The following is a 19,787-nucleotide window of genomic DNA, read 5'->3' on the forward strand; positions in this document are numbered from 1 at the left end:
TTTTATTTCAAAACACCTGCATTTTTGCAGCTTTTTGTTTTTTGCCCCATTTTTTTATTCTTGTGTCCAGTTCCCCCCCCCCCCTGTTCCCGTGCCTTCAGCTGCCTGGGCCCTAAGCTCTGGAACTCCCTCCCTAAGTCTCTCCGCCTCTCTCTCCAAGTCCGCTCCTTAAAACCTGCCTCTTTGACCGAGCTGTTGGTCACCTGTCCTAAGCATAGACCAGTTGGGCCGAATGGCCTGTTTGTCTGCTGTCATTTCTATGTAGTCGGCCCCCACCACACCAGCCGGCAATGCAGTCCAGAGTCTCACTGCTCTCTGGGAAAAGAAGAACCCACCAACATCCAGTCTATTCCTATTCTTCCATAGTCTGAACTAATAATCTTTGTGTGCGCAGTTGTTGAGGCATTCCTGAGAGACATAATAAGGTTCGATATAAATGTAAGTCCTTCTTTCAGATATAAGTGAATCATTACAGGAAAGATGTGATTGCACCAGAGAGGGTAGAGAGGAGATTTACGAGGATGTTGCCAGGACTGGGGAATTTTAGCTATGAGGAAAGATTGGATAGGCTGGGGTTGTTTTCTTTGGAACAGAGGAGGCTGAGGGGGAGATTTAATTGCGGTGTACAAAATTATGAGGGGCCTAGATAGAGTGGATAGGAAGGACCTATTTCCCTTAGCAGAGAGGCCAATAACCAGGGGGCATAGTTTTAAAGTAATTGGTAGAAGGATTAGAGGGGAGTTGAGGGGACATTTTTCTACCCAGAGGGTGGTGGGGTCTGGAACTCGCTGCCTGAAAGGGTGATAGAGGCAGAAACCCTCATCACATTTAAAAAGTACTTTGATATGCACCTGAAGTGCCGTAACCTACGGGGCTACGGACCAAGAGCTGGAAAGTGGGATTAGGCTGGAGAGCTCTTTTTCGGCCGGCACAGACACGATGGGCCGAATGACCTCCTTCTGTGCCGTAAATTTCTATGATTACCTTTCACTTAGTGTGCACTCATAGGAGAGATTCTACTGAGGCACGGTTGAATTACATGAAGTGAATTATCAGTACTGTTCTTACTGTCTCTTTGAGGAGCATTTTTTAAAATCTCATGGTTGCTTCAAGTATTCTATAGAGTTGGAGTGAATGAGTTGGGTTTTGATATGATGTAATTCTGTACAATAGGAATGAATGGGGATTGGGCCCATTGAGATTCTTCATAATGAGAGGGTAAAGAGAAAGGTCTTTGGTCCATTGGGATTCTGTACAATGTGAGCGACACAAAAGAGATTTGGTTCGATGGAATTCTACACAAGGTGAATGAATAGGAATGGTTTGGTCTTTTAAATTTGATGCTACGTATTTTTTTATTGCAATTGTTGCTTAGTTGCGGTGTGTTACGATATACTCCTGCCTTGCGTACGTGATACAGTGGGACAGGGGAATGGACGTATAAAATGGCCTGTGAATGGCTGCGGCTGTTTTTATTTAAATGGCACCTTTTCACCTCTCCCAGCAGAGCAAGCGGTTGGTTCAGTGGTAGCGTTCCCATCTCTTGAGTCCCAAGGGGTAAACTTCCAGCAGTCCACGATTCTCTGGGAATGGAACCACCTCCTGACATCTAACCCAGTTCTGGCCTTTACATATCTTGAGATTTTGACCCCCCTCTCCTGGTCCTCTTTAATGTATTTAGTTGATACAAACTGTCTTCTCAAACACAGTGTAGTCCCTTCATTATCTTATATAAACCCTGATGAAATCACCCCTAAGTCTACACTTCTCCAGAGACTCAAGTCTTTGAGCCTATCTGCGTAGTTAAGATGCTAAAGGTAACGAAAAAACGGCTTGAAAAATTGCTTAACGCAGAATCTGACCGGGGTTTTCAAGATGTGTAAATAATGAAAAAATTGTTTTCCATTGATTGATGACAGAGGGAGGAAAGGGTAGAGCTCGAAGAAATGTTTTCACACGGTGTGTTATTAGAACCTGGAATGCTGTGACACGGGCGGCCATTGAGGCAGAGACTACAACATCATTTAAAAGGCAGTTGAATAAGTATTTGAAAAGCGAGAATATTAAAGGATGTTGGGAAACAGGATTAGAGGAGGCGTCACCAGTTAAAGGGTTAGCACCAATCGGCCAATTGTCCTATTTTTGTGCTGTATTTATTTATGAAATGCAGTGACTTTTGTTATATAACATCAATAACTTGCACTTATATAATGTAGTAAAACGTCCCAAGGTGCTTAATAGGGGCGTAATTAGACAGAGCCACATAAGGAGATAATAGGACAGGTGACCAAAAGCTTGGTCAAAGAGGTAGGTTTTAAGGAGAGTCTTAAAGGAGGAGAGAGAGGTAGAGAGACGGAACGGTTTAGGGAGGGAATTCCAGAGCTTAGGGCCCAGGCAGCTGAAGGCACGGCCACCAATGGTGGAGTGATTAAAATCGGGGACGTGCAAGAGGCCAGAATTGGAGGAGTGCAGAGATCTCGAAGGGTTGTAGGGCCGGAGGAGGTGACAGAGATAGAAAAGGGCGAGGCCACGGAGGGATTTGAACACAAGGATGAGAATTTTAAAATCGAGGCGTTGCCGGACTGGGAGCCAATGTAGGTCAGCAAGCACAGGGGCTGATGGGCGAACGGGACTTGGTGCGAGTTAGGACACGGGGCAGCGAGCACAGGGGCTGATGGGCGAACGGGACTTGGTGCGAGTTAGGACACGGGGCAGCGAGCACAGGGGCTGATGGGCGAACGGGACTTGGTGCGAGTTAGGACACGGGGCAGCGAGCACAGGGGCTGATGGGCGAACGGGACTTGGTGCGAGTTAGGACGCGGGCAGCCGAGTTTTGCAACCAATTTGCACACAGGATGATCCGACAAACGGCAGTTTGATGAATAACCAGCTAATCTGTTTTTTGCAGTACTCAGTAAACATAGCACTAGAGTATCAGCCGAGATTGTGTACTGGAATCCAAGAATGAAGATTGAACCACAATGTCTGACTCACAGGTGAGAGTTCTACCAACAGAGGGAAGTTGATACAGCTTGGTCCAGTAGGTGGTAATTAGATCTGCGTACACATTGATAGGTTTACTCATCATAATATTATGGGTTGTCTTACCCTTATTATATTTTTGTGGTTTCCTTTGGCTGGGAAGCTCAATTGGTTTTGTCATCCATCACCAGATATGGCTGAACCTGCCAGAATTTCCCACTATTCTGGGATCATCATGGAGAGCAAGATAAGCCCCGGCTTCTTTTCTCTGCTATTGACCGTCTCCTTAAATCCCTCTCCCCTGCCCCCTCCACCTTCACCTCCACCAACGAGCTCCTGGACATGGCACTAAGATTGAGATCATCTCTTCAGCTGTGTCGACTGCTTCCCCCCTTTTACCCTTGCCCACTGAACTAAACCTCTCTCCTACCCTAGCCTTAAACCCCTTGGGGGAAAAATTCAGTATCGCCCCGTTTGGGGCGCGATTAACGGCCGTGCGCAAAGTTTAGCGCCTGGCGCTAATTATCGCCTCCGACTGCAAACTTGGCTTCTATCGCCCCCGGAGGTGATTGGAGCGCTAAATCAGGCGCTACACACCTCTCTTAAGGTGCAAAGGCCGAGGAGCAAGGCGCTACCTCAGCGCGCTGGCGAAGCTCATGTGATGTCAGTCAGCAATGGACACACTGGCGCCTGCCAGTTCTTAAAGGGGAGGGTCGATCTTGCTCTCCATCCACACCCTGCTCATTGCAGCCTTGAATCTCGGCCTGGAGAGGCCTGTACATCAAATCTGCTGGAAAGAACAATGGAGAGGCCCAGGGAAAGAGCTCAGAGTACAGCCCCCATAGTCTCTTCTAAGTCGATGCAAGGAAGGGCAAATCAAAATGAACCTGCAAAGTGCTGCTCAGTACCCAAAACTCCTTCACACAGCGTTGAATCTCTCCAGGAGTCTCTCTCTCTCTCTCAGAATGCGTGGTGCAAAAATGTCACCAACAAAAAAAGGCAGGAAGCGGTCGCCTTTAAATAGCGCTCCCCCAGTCCCTTCCCGACTGGAAAATGCTCCCCTCAACCTGTAGTTGTTAGCGGCAGGTGGTAAGGCAGGGGGCGCCACTCAATATCCGGTCTGGGGCGCTACCGGGGCGTTGCACACTCGACTGACGTCACGATCTGCCGGCGCAGGTGATCGTGGCGGTAGTGTTTAGCACCGCCACAAAATGTCTAGTTAATTTCGCAAGCGGCGCAAACATTGCCGCGCACGGGCGCTAGTTGCTTTGCGCCCCATTAGCGCCCTCTTAAGGCACTAACAGGAGGCGCAAACCAACTGAATATTTCCCCCTTTGTCTCTTTCTAGTTTCCCTCCCATCTCCTCCCATGCCTTTCCCGAGCTGATCTCATCCACCGGACCCACCTCCTGTTTCCTCGATCCCATTCCCACTAAGTCACTGATCACCCAACTTCCTCCTTGACCTCTCCAACCTTTTTTCATAGTTGGCCGCACCGTCCTCCTCTGATCCTCTCCTCTGTTGTCCAGCTCGTCGGTGGGGATGCCCATTGCTTGGTTCTACACTCACTTCTCCGCTCATAGCCAGAGGGTTCTCCCATTGGCTTCTCTTCCTACCCCAGCACCATCACCTCAGGAGCCCCCAAGGATCCATTCTCAGCCCCCTCCTCGCTCTCATCTTGGTGACATCGGGTGCAGACACCTTTATATATGGTGTTATGCAGATGATAGGGGTCAGGAGCCTGACATCAAGGGAAGACCCATAACCTACAAGTTCTAATGTCTCTGTTTTTCCTTGCAGTCTGCAGCTCATGCCTATCAGTCTGTTGACAGCTGGTGCGATGAGGCACCGGATGCTGTCTCCAACATCAGCTCTCAGAGGACATGAACACCCAGGTGCTGGATGCCACTGAAGGCACAGAGCTCTCTCCCTTACATCTCACGTTAAAGAGTGTGCGTCTGGAGTTACATAGAAACATAGAAGATAGGAGCAGGAGTAGGCCATTCGGCCCCTCGCGCCTGCTCTGCCATTTAATGAGATCATGGCTGATCATCCAAACTCAGTACCCTGGCCCTGCTTTCTCCCCAATGTTACCGCATGGTTTCTCCGGCGAGAGATCGGCAGACCCCTCCGGACAAATGATGCAAACAGCTGTTTGCAGGTCTGCTAAAATAGTACGCTGGTGAAAGTGGGGGAAGATTAAGTCTGGAGAAGTTCATTAAACGCAGGTGTAGTCGATGCAAAAATCACTTCCCAGTTCACAGGGTCAAGGATAGGACTGTGTGTCCCATCCCCTCCATAGCACTGAAACCAAGTACAGTTCGGGTTCCCTACTCTGGCTGGATGTACAGGAAACTTTCGATTAACCGGCCCCTAAATAACCGGAATGCTCTATCCACCGGCAAAATTCAGGAGTAGGTTCAGGTAACTTTTATTACTTTTTTTACTCCATTTGTTGCTGTGCAAGGGTGTAGCTGAAGCTGTTGCTAAGCTACAGTGACGCTTGCAACTTGTGGCCATTGTTTTGAACCTGTTGCTAAGCAACAGGGTTTGTTGCTTTATACGGAGCTCTGAGCTCCGTATCTTTTACTATAGCGTTCGGTTATCTGGAATTGTTGATGAACCGGCACCACGTCGGTCCCGTCCGTGCCGGATACCAGAAAGTTTCCTGTATTCCTGGAGCTTTCATTACATGACCTCCCACTAGGTAACCCTAGGCTGACCTCTCAGGTGGACATAAAAGATCCCGCGGCACTATTTCGAAGAAGAGCAGGGGAGTTCTCCCCAGTGTCCTGGGGCCAATGTTTATTCCTCAACCAACATCACTAAAACAGATTATCCGGTCATTATCACATTGCTGTGTGTGGGAGCTTGCTGTGTGTAAATTAGCTGACGCGTTTCCTACATTACAACAGTGACTACACCTCAAAAGTACTTAATTGGCTTTAAAGCGCTTTGGGGCGTGCTGAGGTTGTGAAAGGTGCTATAGAAATGCAAGTCTCTTTCTCTTTCAATGAAAGAACCAGAGGGGGAGATGAAGAAAAACATTTTTACGCAGCGAGTTGTTGTGATCTGGAATGCGCTGCCTGAAAGGGCGGTGGAAGCAGATTCAATAGTAACTTTCAAAAGGGAATTGGATAATTACTTAGGGGGAGAAATTCAGTATCGCCCCATTTGGGGCGCAATTATCGGCCGTGAGCAAAGTTTAGCGCCTGGCGCTAATTATCACCTCCGACTGCAAACTTGGCTTTTATTGCCCCTGGAGGTGATTGGAGCGCTAAATCAGGCGCTGCACACCTGTCTTAAGGCGCAAAGGCCGAGGAGCGAGGCGCTAACTCAGAGGGAGGGCATAGCGCAGGTGGTGTCAGTTAGCGATTGAACACAGACACACTGGCGCCAGTCAGTTCTTAAAGGGGAGGGTTGATCTTGCTCTCCAGCCACACCCTGCTCATTGGAGCCTTGCATCTTGGCCTGGAGAGACCTGTGCCTACATTTTCCAGCCAAGAACTATGGAGAGGGTGAGAGATCGAGCTCAGCGCTTCAGCGAGCGGGCCTTGGAGGCTCTGGTGGGCGCAGAAGATCTATACTGTACCCTGAGAGTGGCAGGAGGCCTTTGCCGCGCGAGTACAGAAGAGTGTGGAGGGAGGTGGCTCAGAGCGTCTCCTCCAGGAGCATGGTGCCCAGGACCCATACTCAATGTCGGCAAAAGTTCAACGACTTCACTCGGGTCGTCAGGGTGAGTGGCTTTTTGTAAATACCTCTCCATCCCTCCATCTCAACCTCACCCTATGGCCAGAGGGTCTTAAAACCCCAATGCCCAACACTCATCCAACACCTATGGCCCTCTCATGAAACACACATGCACATTCCACACCTTGCATACAGTAGGGCTATTCAACTATGGGAGGCACATCAGGCAAGACCATGGCTGTATATTGTAAGGGTTATTCAACTATGGGAGCAAATCAGGCAAGACCATGGCTGTATATTGTAAGGGCTATTCAACTATGGGAGGCACATCAGGCAAGACCATGGCTGTATATTTACTCAGACGCCGTCCTTTTTCTTGCAGGCCAAGCTATCTCATAATAGGAGACAGCAGCAATGGACGGGTGGAGGGCGGCCTCAGCTGCAACCCCTCAGCGATCTTGAGGCGCGCGTCCACAGGATTGTGGCAAGCCAGGTGATCAGTCCCGTCGCCCCTGGAGAGGTCGACCCCGTTCGGGACAGCAATGGTAAGGTCATCAGCTTTCTCTCCTCCCTCATTCCACTTGTCCCTCACAACACCAGCCTTTGACACTTTCAATCCAACTTACTAAACTGCTGCACTCCTTCCTCCCTTACTGCCCCCCTGTCCTCACGCTAAAGCCACTCTTGTACCTCCCTGCTTTCAGATGGTGATTCACCAGCTGAGGAGACGGGCCCTCAAGCTGCCAATGGGAGCGAAGCCGCAGGCGAGGAGGAAGAGGAAGCCGGAGCCTCAGCGCCAACCTCTCCCGAGGAAGCCCATGCCCACACTGGGACCACGTCTTCCCTGGAGGGGAGCAGGAGGGAAGGGTCTGATGAGGGTGAAGCTCCAGGACCCAGCGGGCTGTAGCAACGCGATGTGGCTAGGGAAGCTCGGACGCAGAGGAGGAGCGGCTCATCGCTGAAATGAACACCCAGGCGGTGGACATGCACACTCAGTTCATGGGTGCAGTGGGAAGGGTGCCCGAAAGCATTGATGCACTGGCAAGGAGTGTGGAGCACTTCGTTGTAGCACAGGCGGATGCCATGCAAATGCTTAGTGCTGCAATTCAGTCACTGGCTGCCATGAGCCCATCTCTGACTGCTCTCATGCAGACTCAGATTGAGGCCACGCGAGCACTGACTGCTGCCATCCTCGCTGGTTCGGACACATTTCCTGGGGCTCTCACCGCGCCACAGCAGGCCAGCAATCTGTGCTCCAGCAGATTGCTCCGGATACTGAGGTGCTACCCCGTGGAAGTGCCAGTGTCGGTCAAGCAGGGAGTTGCTGTCCTCTCTCAAGATGACAGCATTCCTGCTGCCACCACTGTCACTTCCCCATTGCACTTGCCACCGCCTGTAGGACAGACTGCTGCCGCCCATGCAGAGTTGGTGCAGTCTGCAGCCGGGCCCTCCAGGCCCAGAGCTGGTCGAGGGTGTCCTTTAAGGGCATCTGTAGTCTCAGGTTCTGACAATCAGCAGCCTTCCACCAACCTTGCTGCAGCCACTGGGGCCCCATTACGGAGGAGCAGTAGTGTGGGAAGGGGGGAAGTGTGCAAGGGAAGGAGATCACCCTCGAAGGGCAAAAAGTAGGAGGTATGACGAAATGTTGGGAATTTTTTTATTAAAGGCCGAGGTTCGTGTTCAAACTTTTGTTTAGTGTTTTGGGCATTATCTCCAGGTTGTGAGAACCAGTTATGTTAATTAATGATTTTTTGTGTTTGTTTCTATTAGTTTGTCATGAAGAAATGACACACACAGAGTTTGTAAAATATTTTTAAAAATTATATTCAAAATGTACGTGTTTGGCCTTTGGAATCATTGCTGCCTTGGCCGGCTTTGAGGTTGCGGGTTGCTTTCCATCATGTTGTTCTCCATGCCAGAAGCCATTTCCTCAGTAGGGGCCTAGAAGCGGCTTGTTATCAGTCGTTGACGGACGGCCCTTGCAGTTTCAACATTGTGGGCCTCCCTCCCGCCTTGGTGCTGCTGCTGATCATCCTCCTCCTCTTCTCCTCCGGTGGTGCTCCAAGGCCTGGTGGCATTGGCTAGGTTCTGAGGATTGGCAGGTTATGCAGCATGCAGCACACAACTATGAAGAGGGAGACTCGCTCAGGTGAGTACTGCAGGGTTCCTCCTGAGTGGTCCAGACAGCGGAACCGTTGCTTGAGCACGCCGATCATCTGTTCAATGACGTTCCTGGTGGCGAGATGGCTCTCGTTGTACCGCAGCTCAGCAGAGGTGTTGGGGTTATGGAGCGGTGTCATCAGCCAGGTGCAGAGTGGATAACCCTTGTCCCCAAGGAGCCAACCACTTGGCTGATGTGGTGCCTGGTAAAGGTCTGGCACACCAGTCTGGCGCAGGATGAAAGCATCGTGGCCGCTGCCAGGATAGCGGGCATTGACAGCGAGTATCAGCTGTCTGTGGTCACAGACTAACTGGACGTTTAAGGAGTGGAACTCCTTGCGGTTTTGGAAAACATCTGCATTCTCATGCGATGCCCGCAATGCCACATGCTGCAGTCAATGGCGCCCTGCACCATGGGGAAGCCTGCTATCCTCGCAAAGCCCAATGCGCGTTCATGCTGTTTGGCCCAGGTCATCGAGAAAGAGATGTACTGGCGTCTCCTTTCATAGAGGGCATTTGTGACCTGACGGATACAGCAATGGACCACGAACTGGAAGATATTGGCGATGTCCCCAGTAGCTGCTTGAAAGGAGCTGGTGGCATAAAAATTCAGAGCCACTGTGACCTTCACTGCCACTGACAGAGACGTCCTGGTCCTCAGTTGAGGCTGCAGATCTGGCTGCAGCAGGTGCCAGAGCTCAGTGACCACCTCCATGCTGAAGTGCAGCCTGCGCAAACACTGCTCAATATCTGGTCCGGAGTGTCGCTGGGGCGTTGCACGCACGACTGACGTCACGATCTGCGGGCGCAGGAGATTGGGGCAGTAGAGTTTTGCGCCGCTGCAAAAACTCGTGTCAATTTCACGAGTGGCGCAAACATCGCCGCGCCCGGGCGCTAGTTGCTTTGCGCCCCATTAGTGCCCTCAACGGAAGGTGCAAAGCAACCGAATTTTTACCCCTTAGAATGATACAGCACAGAAGGAGACCATTCGGCCCATCGTGCCTGTGCCAGCTCTTTGAAAAAGCTCTCCGATTAGTCCCACTCCCCCCTGCTCTTTCCCCCTAGTCCTTGAAAAGGAAAAAGTTGAAGGTCTATGAGGAGAGAGTAGGGGAGTGGGACTAATTGGATCGCTCTCCCAAAGAGCCGGTACAGGCACCATGGGCCGAATGGCCTCCTTCAGTGCTGTTTGATTCTATGATCCTATAAAACAGGGACAGCAGCACTTGTAGGTTGTATGGACCTTCATTTGATGGCAGGTTCCTGGCTCCTACCGTTTGCATAACATCACATAAATAAGTCATTAGGAGTGCATGGCCGAGCTGTTGAATGGGCCCAGTGACTAATGTTGGAATTTCACCTATGAATCATTTCTTCTGTGTTGTATGGATCAGTTGCACCCACTTAAATAAAAGCTTTTGGGATTTTTTTTTTCTCGTCAGCAACAAACTGTGAAACCAAGAGAACACAAATCGGCTCATGTTACCCACTGACCCCCGCCAACCCGCCCCCGTCCTGAGGCACTGTCTGGGTTGGGAGGCTCTGGAATTCTTTATATAATTTCGGATAAGGCAGCTGATTCCGGGACTGCCTCTGTCTTGCTGGGAAGTGGTTATTTGAATAACAAAAGTGAGAAAACATATTGGGCAATGAGTTTGGCAAGAGAGAGAAAGAAATAAGCAAGAATAGGTTGAACTCGGCAACCTGGGAGAAAGAGATACAAGTTCCATCTTGAATATGCAATGCTTGGAAGAGGGTGCACCACAAGCAGTTACCCTGCGGTGTGCCCTCCTCCAGCCCCACAACCCTCTGAGATCTCGCCGCTCCTCCAATTCTGGCCTCTTGCGCATTCCCCTATTTTTATCGCTCCACCATTGGCAGCTGTGCCTTCAGTTGCCTGGGCCCGGAGCTCTGGAATTCCCTCCCTAAACCTCGCCGCCTCTCTCTTAAAAACACTCCTTAAAACCTACCTCTTTAACCAAGCTTTTGGTCACCTGTCCTAATACCTCATGTGGCTCGGTGTCAATTTTATATTGATATAAGCGCCTTGGGGCGTTTTGCTATGTTAAAAGCGCTATATAAATGCAAGTTGTTATTGTTGTTGGTGATTAAAGTATTGAAAAGAAGGAAAAAAACTTGCATTTATATAGCGCCTTTCACAACCATCGGATGTCTCAAATCATTTTACAGCCAATGAAATACTGTATGAAGTGGAGTCACTGTTGTAATGTGGGAAACGCGGCAGTCAATTTGCGCACAGCAAGCTCCCACAAACAGCAATGTGATAATGACCCGATAATCTGTTTTTGTTATGTTGATTGAGGGATAAATATTGGCCCAGGACACCAGGGAGAACTCCTCCTGCTCTTCTTCGAAATAGTGCCATGGGATCTTTTACGTCCACCTGAGGGGGCAGACGGGACCTCGGTTTAACGTGGCATCCGAAAGACGGCACCTCTGACAGTGCAGCACTCCCTCAGCACTGCACTGGAGTGTCAGCCTAGCTTTATAGACTCAAGTCCCTGGAGTGGGACTTGAACCCTCAACCTTCTGACTCAAGAGGCGAGGGTGCTACCCACCGAGTCACAGCTGACACTAGGAGGTCATGTGATGAAACCTCCAGCGATACGTCCAAACAGAGTTGGCAACCCTAGGGCAGACAGGGCTTCGGTTTAACGACTTATCCGAAAGACGGCATCTCTGACAGTGCAGCACTCCCTCAGTACTGCATTGGAGTGTCAGCCTAGATTTTGAGCATTGTGTAACTCAAGCAACAACTTACATTTATATAGCACCTTTCCAATGTAGTAAAACATCCCAAGACGCTTCACAAGAGCGATTATCAAACAAAATTTGACACTTGGCCATATAAGGAGATATTAGGGCAGATGGCCAAAAGCTTGGTCAGAGAGATAGGCTTTTAGGAGCGTCTTAAGGACGAGAGAGAGGCAGAGAGGTCTAGGCAGCTAAAGATTCAGCCGCCAATGGTAGAACGACATAAATCGGGGATGCGCAAGAGGCCAGACTTGGAGGAATGCAGAGATCCCGGAGTGTTGCAGGACTGGAGGAGGCTACAGAGATAGGGTGGGACAAGGCTATGGAAAGATTTGAAAACAAGGACAAGAATTTGAAAATTGGGGCATTGTTGGACTGGGAACCAATATAGGTCAGCAAGCACAGGGGAGATGGGTGAACGGGACTTTGTGCGAGTTAGGATTCGGGTAGCAGAGTTTTGGATAAGCTCAAGTTTATGTAGGGTGAAAGATGTTGGAATAGTCAAGTCGAGAGATAACAAAGGCAATGCCTATTGAGCATCAGCTCTCAGGAGACATGGACCCCCAGGTACTGGATGGCACTGAAGGCATGAGAGTTCTCTCCTTTACATTGAGAACAGCCTGGCGTAAAGCGTATGCTGCTGGAATTGGCACACGGTTTCTCCGCTGAGACACCAGTAAATCCCCCTACAAAACGCTGCAAATAGCTAAAAGCGGGTTTTTTTCCCCCCTGGGGATTCCGATCCCCTGCCAAAGTTATGGTCGGATAGCCCTGGAGAAATTCAGGAGCTTGCGGGCAATGTTGGATTTTTAATTTTAATTTTTTTCCATTTATTCATTCATGGGATGTGGGCGTCGCTGGCATTTATTGCCCATCGCTCATTACCCTGGAGGGGCATTGAGGGAGCGCTGCACTGTCGGAGGGGCAGTACTGAGGGAGCGCTGCACTGTCGGAGGGGCAGTACTGAGGGAGCGCCGCACTGTCGGAGGGGCAGTACTGAAGGAGCGCTGCACTGTCGGAGGGGCAGTACCGAGGGAGCGCCGCACTGTCGGAGGGGCAGTACTGAGGGAGTGCTGCCCTGTGGGAGGTGCCGTTTTTCCAGATGAAACATTAAACCTGACCTCTCAGCTGAAGGTAAAGGATCCCACAGCACTATTTCAGGAAGAACTGGCCAACACTTATTCCTCAACCAACATCACTAAAACCAGATGATCTGGTCATTATGACAATGCCGTTTGTGGGAGCTTGCTGTGCGCAAAATCAGCTGCCAAGTTTCCTACATTGCAACAGTGACTACACTTCAAAAAAAGTACTTCATTGGCTGTAAAGCGCTTTGGGACGTCCCGAGGTTGTGAATGGCGCTATAGAAATGCAAGTTTTCCCTCGTCTAAATGGTCAAGAAAAGGCCCAACATCGCGGCTTGTGTAAAGATAATATTTTATTTATACATAATACATCCAGCAACAGAACAAATTAAAACATATGAATATGTACAGATCTGAAAATAGCAAATCACTTTTTTTTCCTCTCCAATAGACAAAATAATTAGTCAACAGGAAGACAAGTTACAGATTTTCCACTGGTGTTAAGACAGTTTGGAACATCAGGGGGCAATTTTAACCGAATTTGCCAGTCGGGAAACTGGCGCAACGCTGGTTTTTGCGCCACGCCCGATTTTATTCTCCATTGAACTCGACGGAGAGCAATATCGGGCGGGGTGTAAAAGCGGTCTTCCTGCCGATCCCGTGGGTTTACCCGCCTGACGAGTTGGGTTAAAATTGCCCCCCCCCGTTGGTATCTGCTAGCACTGGGAATTACCATGTGGATCACCAGAAAAAGGACTAGACCAGTGCAGATTCTGCATGTACAGAGACTACCGGCGTTCAGAGTGCCAACACTCTTAAATTGGAACTGGTATTGAAGCCACTGGTGCCATACTTGCCCATTGGCCACAACAGCCAAGCACGGCACCAATACTGGCAGATATGACTTGGAATACTCACTGGGAGCAAGCAACGGTGCTTTCTCCACCCATTTACCCCCCCCCACCCAACCAAGAAAACCAAAGAGGAGGAAGGGGATTACAGCCCGAATTCTCAGCACGGCTCCTTTCTTCCCCCAGCTCACTAGGTACCATGTTCTAATCGTGTAACGCAAGAGTTTTCAAGCACAGGTCCTCCTAAGGACTGCACGTCAGTGAAGGTAGAAGCCTACAATGACCAGAGGCTCTCTCTCTCTCTCCCCCTCCATTCAGAAGTCATTCCCCCAGCCATTTCAATATCTTCAATAAGCGAGTAGCGACGCACCATGAAGCTCCCTCCCCTTCCCAAAGGGCCCAAATCGTTCATATCCTGAGGTTATTTGAAGTAAAGCACACTCAGCCCCAGCGTACGCCGAGGAGTGAAGCCTCACTTATTTTTATTTATTTACTTTTATTTTTATTTTTATTTTTTTAAACACACAATGCTCACTCGCTCCAGTTATAATTTTATGACACTTCCATAATGTGTAATAGCACCAAGGGCTGTAATGCAACTCAACAGCCATTGATTGGCTAGTGTGCAAGGGAGGGGGCGCGAGGGATGAAGCATCGGAGCTTTTTTGGGGTTGGTGAACTAGTTTTTAAAACCCTTCCCCCTCCCACGTCAAGCAGCCTTTAAGAATGTTGCCAATAGTATTTACACCAATATTAATCCAAAGAATCACAACATTCTTTTTACATACCAAATATATAGTTTTATTGAAAAAACAGAAAAAAATTATACTTTATTTATACAGACTTGTACCTGGGTGTGCTTTTCAAATACTGGAGTCAGTACGTGAACACTTTGCAAAAAACAAGTTTTCTGAAACAGACTCCTATTCTTAAAAGAAAAAAAAACTTTAAAAAAAATTTCAATCCAGTTTACTTGGGCAGGTGAAGAGGTGGAAAAAGTTGGGAGAAAGGGCTGGAGGTCGGGACATTTTTATCACAGCACAAAAGCTACACAGAAATAGCATCAGCTCAACTGACAGAACCCTCAAAAAAAAAAAGAGGCCCAAGACAAAATAATTGTTAAAAAGCAAATCTAGGATAGTGGATGTCACTCTCTCTCATTAGAAGTGACACTGCCTTAGCAAAACCAAAACGGGCCTGTCGAGGCCTTATTGAGAAAGGACAAAGGCTTGGAATCCATCTTCTCCGACCACCCTCCCTTCAGCGTTATTCACCTGCCAAACCCAGGTAGGTCACATTGGCAACCTTCAAAAAACATTACTTTCTAAAAGAAAGGTAGCTGATGATTCAATTTATCATGCAACTTTAAAAAAAAACAGAATATTACCCAACATCAACTGGTAACCCATACTGCGTAGGATCCTGCAGGCTTCGACTGAAGACCCCTTGTGCGACAACTTAGTAGTTTATCGAATGTGATTCTGCAGGTCTCATTTTTGCCCAAAAGCCTATTCACGGAGTCCCACCCCCCCCATGATGAAGGGGTACCTCACGCAGTTGATGGAAGAGAACGAGGCTGGTTGTCCAAATTGGAGAAGATGGCCCAAAGCAGACTTTTTCCTCGACATGGTGTCAAAAGAAACTATTTTACAAAACGAAAACGTGCCCTCACCTTTGGCATAGCTCACGTTATTTTGGTTTTGAAAAACCTGACCGAATTCCCCATTGAAGGGTAGAAAAACCATACTTTCAACTGTCTAGGCCCCAAGCTCTGGAATTCCCTCCCTAAACCTCTCCAAGACGCTCCTTAAAACCTACCTCTTTGACCAAGCTTTTGGTCACCTGTCCTAATATCTCCTTTATGCGGCTCGGTGTCAATTTTTGTCCGATAACGCTCCTGTGAAGCGCCGTGGGAAAGTTTTAGGGTAAGAGGAGCTATATAAATGCAAGTTGTTGTTGCTGAGAGACACTCCTTGGTTTAATGGTGCTTGCTGCTAGACAAGCTGACCTCTGGGCAGGGCTGGTACCAGCAAGACACTGTGCCCAATGCGTCTTTTGGCCTCAAGTAGAAGCAGTGTGGTGGATTTGCAGAACATACCAATTGAAAGCTCAACTCAGGCCTGCGATTTCAACAAGCCTTCTGAAAACTCAAGGTATTTACTTGGGCCTCAGAAATGGACAAAACTTTTCCAGAGATCTGAAGGCAACATTTTTTTTTGTGTTTTTGCATCATCAGCCTTAATGATGAGGAACATCCAAACCCCTTTTGCACCACAGGATCCAACAGCTGCACATATGCAAGAGAAAAGATTCCTTTATTTATAAAACAATAATTTAATCCATAAATTGCTCTCCCATTATTCTTTGTTGTTTATTAAAGTGTATATTCTGAGGCGTTGGAACGGTTAATTTAGGCTAAAGCTCAGGTTCCTCCTCCAACAGCCAGAGAAATGCGTTTAAAAACTTTGGTATTTGATTTTTTTTTTAAAACAAAACAAAGAGCGACTTTTGAGACAGCTTTTTAAAGAAATCATTCCAATTGTCAAAGGATCTTATTCTCAAGAATGCTGACCGAGGAATACAGTCAACATTAAAAATGGTCAAAAAACACAACACTTCACACTACTGCAGTTAGTACAGCAGGAAAGAGTGTTGGATATTCTGACCATTTGTGGGTGAAATTAGTGTATAAAACAGCAACAAGAGGATTAAAACAAAACTTCAAGTGCCCAAGGATGGGGGCCTGAACTGATAAGTGTTTTGCCTTTTTGCACTTTTATTGCATAGAATGGAGAGAGTCTCCTAGCAACAGCAAGAGGCCTAGGTTAAACGCAGTACTAAGTGAATGAAGATTGGAGACTGTACAGCTGCTCGCTACTTGTTGGCAGTTTCATTACATGCCCAGGATATAAAAATAGGGCATTTTCAGGAACTGGGCTAAAACTAAAAAAACATCCTCTGAGAAAACCCTTTCACTCTCCCCCCTCTTCAGGAGTGACTGACTTACACTACCCCGCGATGCACTGACTATTAAAACTGTGACTGTTCCAGTATGGAACTTAACTGTAATAGTCATATCGTTTACAAAATAAAATGGCAGCAAGGTACATCATCCTAGAATTAAACACGTCATTCATCTGAAACATTAAAAAAAAAATCACACCTTGAAATGAAAGAAAAGAGGCAATTAAAATATTAAGATAAATTAAAAAATTTTTTTTTTTTTTTTTTTTTTTAAAGCTTCTTGTCAGTGAGGTTATAGGAACATAGTTGTATGGTGTTAGTATTTGTAATAAAATACTACAGAAAGGTAACAATCTATGATTAAGTACGTCTCTCTAACCCATTAAAAAAATCCAATTCATTTGATGTCGGGGAGGAGAAGGAAGGAACTGATGCAAAAAAGCAACAAAAGGCATGTCCCGCACGGGGAAAGGTCAACTCTCGTGAGCATTCCAATTTTTTTGAATAAAACCAAAAAAAAAAAAATTCTTAAAAAAGACATGCGATTCTTAAAAAGGCCATTGTAGTGTTTAAAAGCCCGCAGGTTTACGGGAAAGCAAGAATAATCCTGCCTGCCCGAGAATGGCAGCATTAGAAACCAGCTACGATTTCAGGGATCGGAAATGTCAGGACTGCACGACCTTGCTTCGCCTCAACAGAACTCGGTAGAAATAATCATGGCGGGCTCAAAAAAAAGCCGCCACCAGTCTCTCTTCTCTAGACTCGTCCATTTTGAAACGTTTTAAATCTTTTAATCTGGGTTAGACAGCAACAGGTTCTCTTTTTTATATATACACACACGCACACGCGTTTTATATATAAAAAAAGAGCGGAGGTTTTTAAACAAGTTGCAGAATTTGGCTCCGCTTTTGTGTTTTGTCTTAAGGCGGAAGCTCTGGGAGAGAGAATATAAAGTCTGTTGTTCAGAAGCTCAGGCGCCCAACGAGGCTTACGCATAGAACTCGGTGGTCGGTGCCTTCTTGTAGATGGGTTTTTTGCTGAGGTCATAGCTGCCTTCATCTTTCTTCCTCATGCGGTAAACTAGGAGCAGGATGAGAAGGATGGCGAACAGCAGGCCAATAGTACCGCCAGCAATTATTGCTGCAGATAAGAAGAAGTCGGTTAGTCAGTCAGTCAGTGTGGCTTTACAGCATTACATCTTCCAACATGCCTCATTCAAAAAGTATTTGCTTTTTAAAAAAAAACACCTTTCACGACCTCGGACATCCCAAAAAGCATTTTACAACCAATGAAGTACTTCTTTTGAAGTGTAGTCACTGTTGTAGGAAACCCAGCCGACAATTTGCGCACAGCAAGCTCCCACAAACAGCCAGATAAAAATAATTTTTTTTGGTGTTGGTTCAAGGATAAATGCTGGCCAAGACACCAAAGAGAACTCACCCCCCCCCCCCACCTTGCTCGTCTTCGAAATAGCGCCACCGGATATTTCACGCCCACTCAAGAGGGCAGACAAGAGTCTTGTTTTAATGTCTCATCCAAAAGACGGCACCTCCGACAGCACAGCACCCTCATTGCTGTATTTATGTAGCACCTCAACACATCTCATTTCAAACAGCACAAAGCATTTCACATCCAACCAATTACTTTAGAAGTGCAATCAATGCTGGGGTTGGATGAGCACGAGGGGCAATAAATGATGTTGATGAAGCAACATTGGCACAAAAAAAAATTCTTCAAAGAATTTCCAAACTTGGTGATGATCCAGCCAGACCTGATGGGGCGGGGGATAATTGCTGGAAGCAGCATAGATTTATTATTTATAATCCTCTCCCCCAAAAGAAATGAATAATTCTATAAATTGAATTTGAGGTTGTCCAATGGTGATTAAGGACATTATCTCCACATTACAAAAAGGCCCTGGGGAAGGTGCACAAAGATGACACCAGAACGGAGGGGTAATATCCACCAGGAAAGATTGAACAGGCTGGGGCTCTTTTCTCTAGGAATGAGAAGGCTGAGGGGTGGACTGATCGAGGTCTTTAAGATTATGAAGGGGTTTGATAGGTTAGATGTGGAGAAGATGTTTCCACTTGTGGGGGAGCGCAAAACTAGGCACCATAAATGTAAGACAGTCACTGATAAATCCAATCGGGAATTCAGGAGATACTTCTTTACCCAGAGAGTGGTGAGAATGTGGAACTCGCTACCACGGAGTGGTTGAGACAAATAGTATAGATACATTTAAGAGGAAGCTAGATAAACACATGAGGGAGAAAGGAATGCTGATAGGGCAAGATGAAGAGGGCGAGAGGAAGTGAGTGAGATGAAGTGGGGTGGGCAGGGGCTCGTGTGGAGTGTAAACATTGGCACGGACCAGTTAGGCCAAACGGCCTGTTTCTGTGCAGTGGGCAGAAATAGTCTGGACAGATCAGTCCCCTATGTGGTGGCTGGATTGGAGACATCTTGCGTTGAACACTGAAGGAGTGTTGGTCTCGTATCCCGTACCTGCGAGTATCTCTGTGCTTTCGAAGATGCTGCTGCTGTCGTTGTTGGTGCTCGCCATGGCGACCCTGTTGCCGACATCATCTTGCGGGGGGGCATTGTTTATCAGTAGCACCTCATTGGTTAGAATGGGGTCCTCCACATCGTCAGTTTCACCCTCGTCATCTTCGTTAATTCGGTTGTCTATTTCGTCATCCTGAGAACAACAACAGTTCCGTTACATTTAGTCTCTTTCCCCTGCCCAAGATCTTCTGGCTCCCTTCTCCTTAAAATGCAGAAAGGTGCATGTCTCAGGTGTGATGGAGGCCAGCTCCTGGTCGGGATTTACACCCCGGCGGCCAGTCACTCACCCAGCATCCATACCACTCACTTGCCAGCAGACATCACTGGATGGCAATGGAGTTGGAGTCCTGGTAATATTGGTCGCTACCCCACCCCCCAGTCCATTTCTGGCACCGAGTCCAATTGTTGCCACCCTAGCTGGGATCCTGGCCCATCTCAGCACAGATGGGGAATTGAAGATGGGATCTTCCTGAGCATTGCTGCCCAACAACACATCCAGTGGCGCCATTTACTCACTGAGCTGCTTGTAGTCGGAATGCTGCAAGAACTGTGCTCCAGTCAGACTGCCGTTTATTGGGACCAACTTATGAACACTGGCCACCGTGGGGTCAGCTTGCTGCAATGACGCCATGGGAAGAGCGCAGGGCAGTGGGATTAGCTAACCCTAGCACACAGACGATGGGCCAAATGGCTTCTTTGTGCTGTAACCTTCTATAGTT

At 47.8% G+C, this 19,787-nt stretch overlaps 1 protein-coding gene across 1 annotated transcript in view; it reads right to left on the reverse strand.

Annotated features, from left to right (window-relative positions):
• Positions 1-13,023: 13,023 nt before the first annotated feature.
• sdc4 (syndecan 4) overlaps positions 13,024-19,787 on the reverse strand; it is a 34,070-nt gene continuing 27,306 nt past the window's right edge. The window contains exons 4-5 of the mRNA XM_086005846.1: positions 19,009-19,201; positions 13,024-17,643 (exon numbers count right to left, since the gene is read on the reverse strand). Of these exons, the coding sequence (XP_085861972.1) occupies positions 17,492-17,643; positions 19,009-19,201 (345 nt within the window). The 3' untranslated portion in view covers positions 13,024-17,491. The remainder of the gene's footprint in view (positions 17,644-19,008; positions 19,202-19,787) is intronic.

This window comes from Somniosus microcephalus, chromosome 13, assembly GCF_052327205.1.
Source record: "Somniosus microcephalus isolate GS21.2 chromosome 13, FLI_Smic_1.0, whole genome shotgun sequence".
In the NCBI taxonomy this organism is placed as follows: Eukaryota; Metazoa; Chordata; class Chondrichthyes; order Squaliformes; family Somniosidae; genus Somniosus; species Somniosus microcephalus.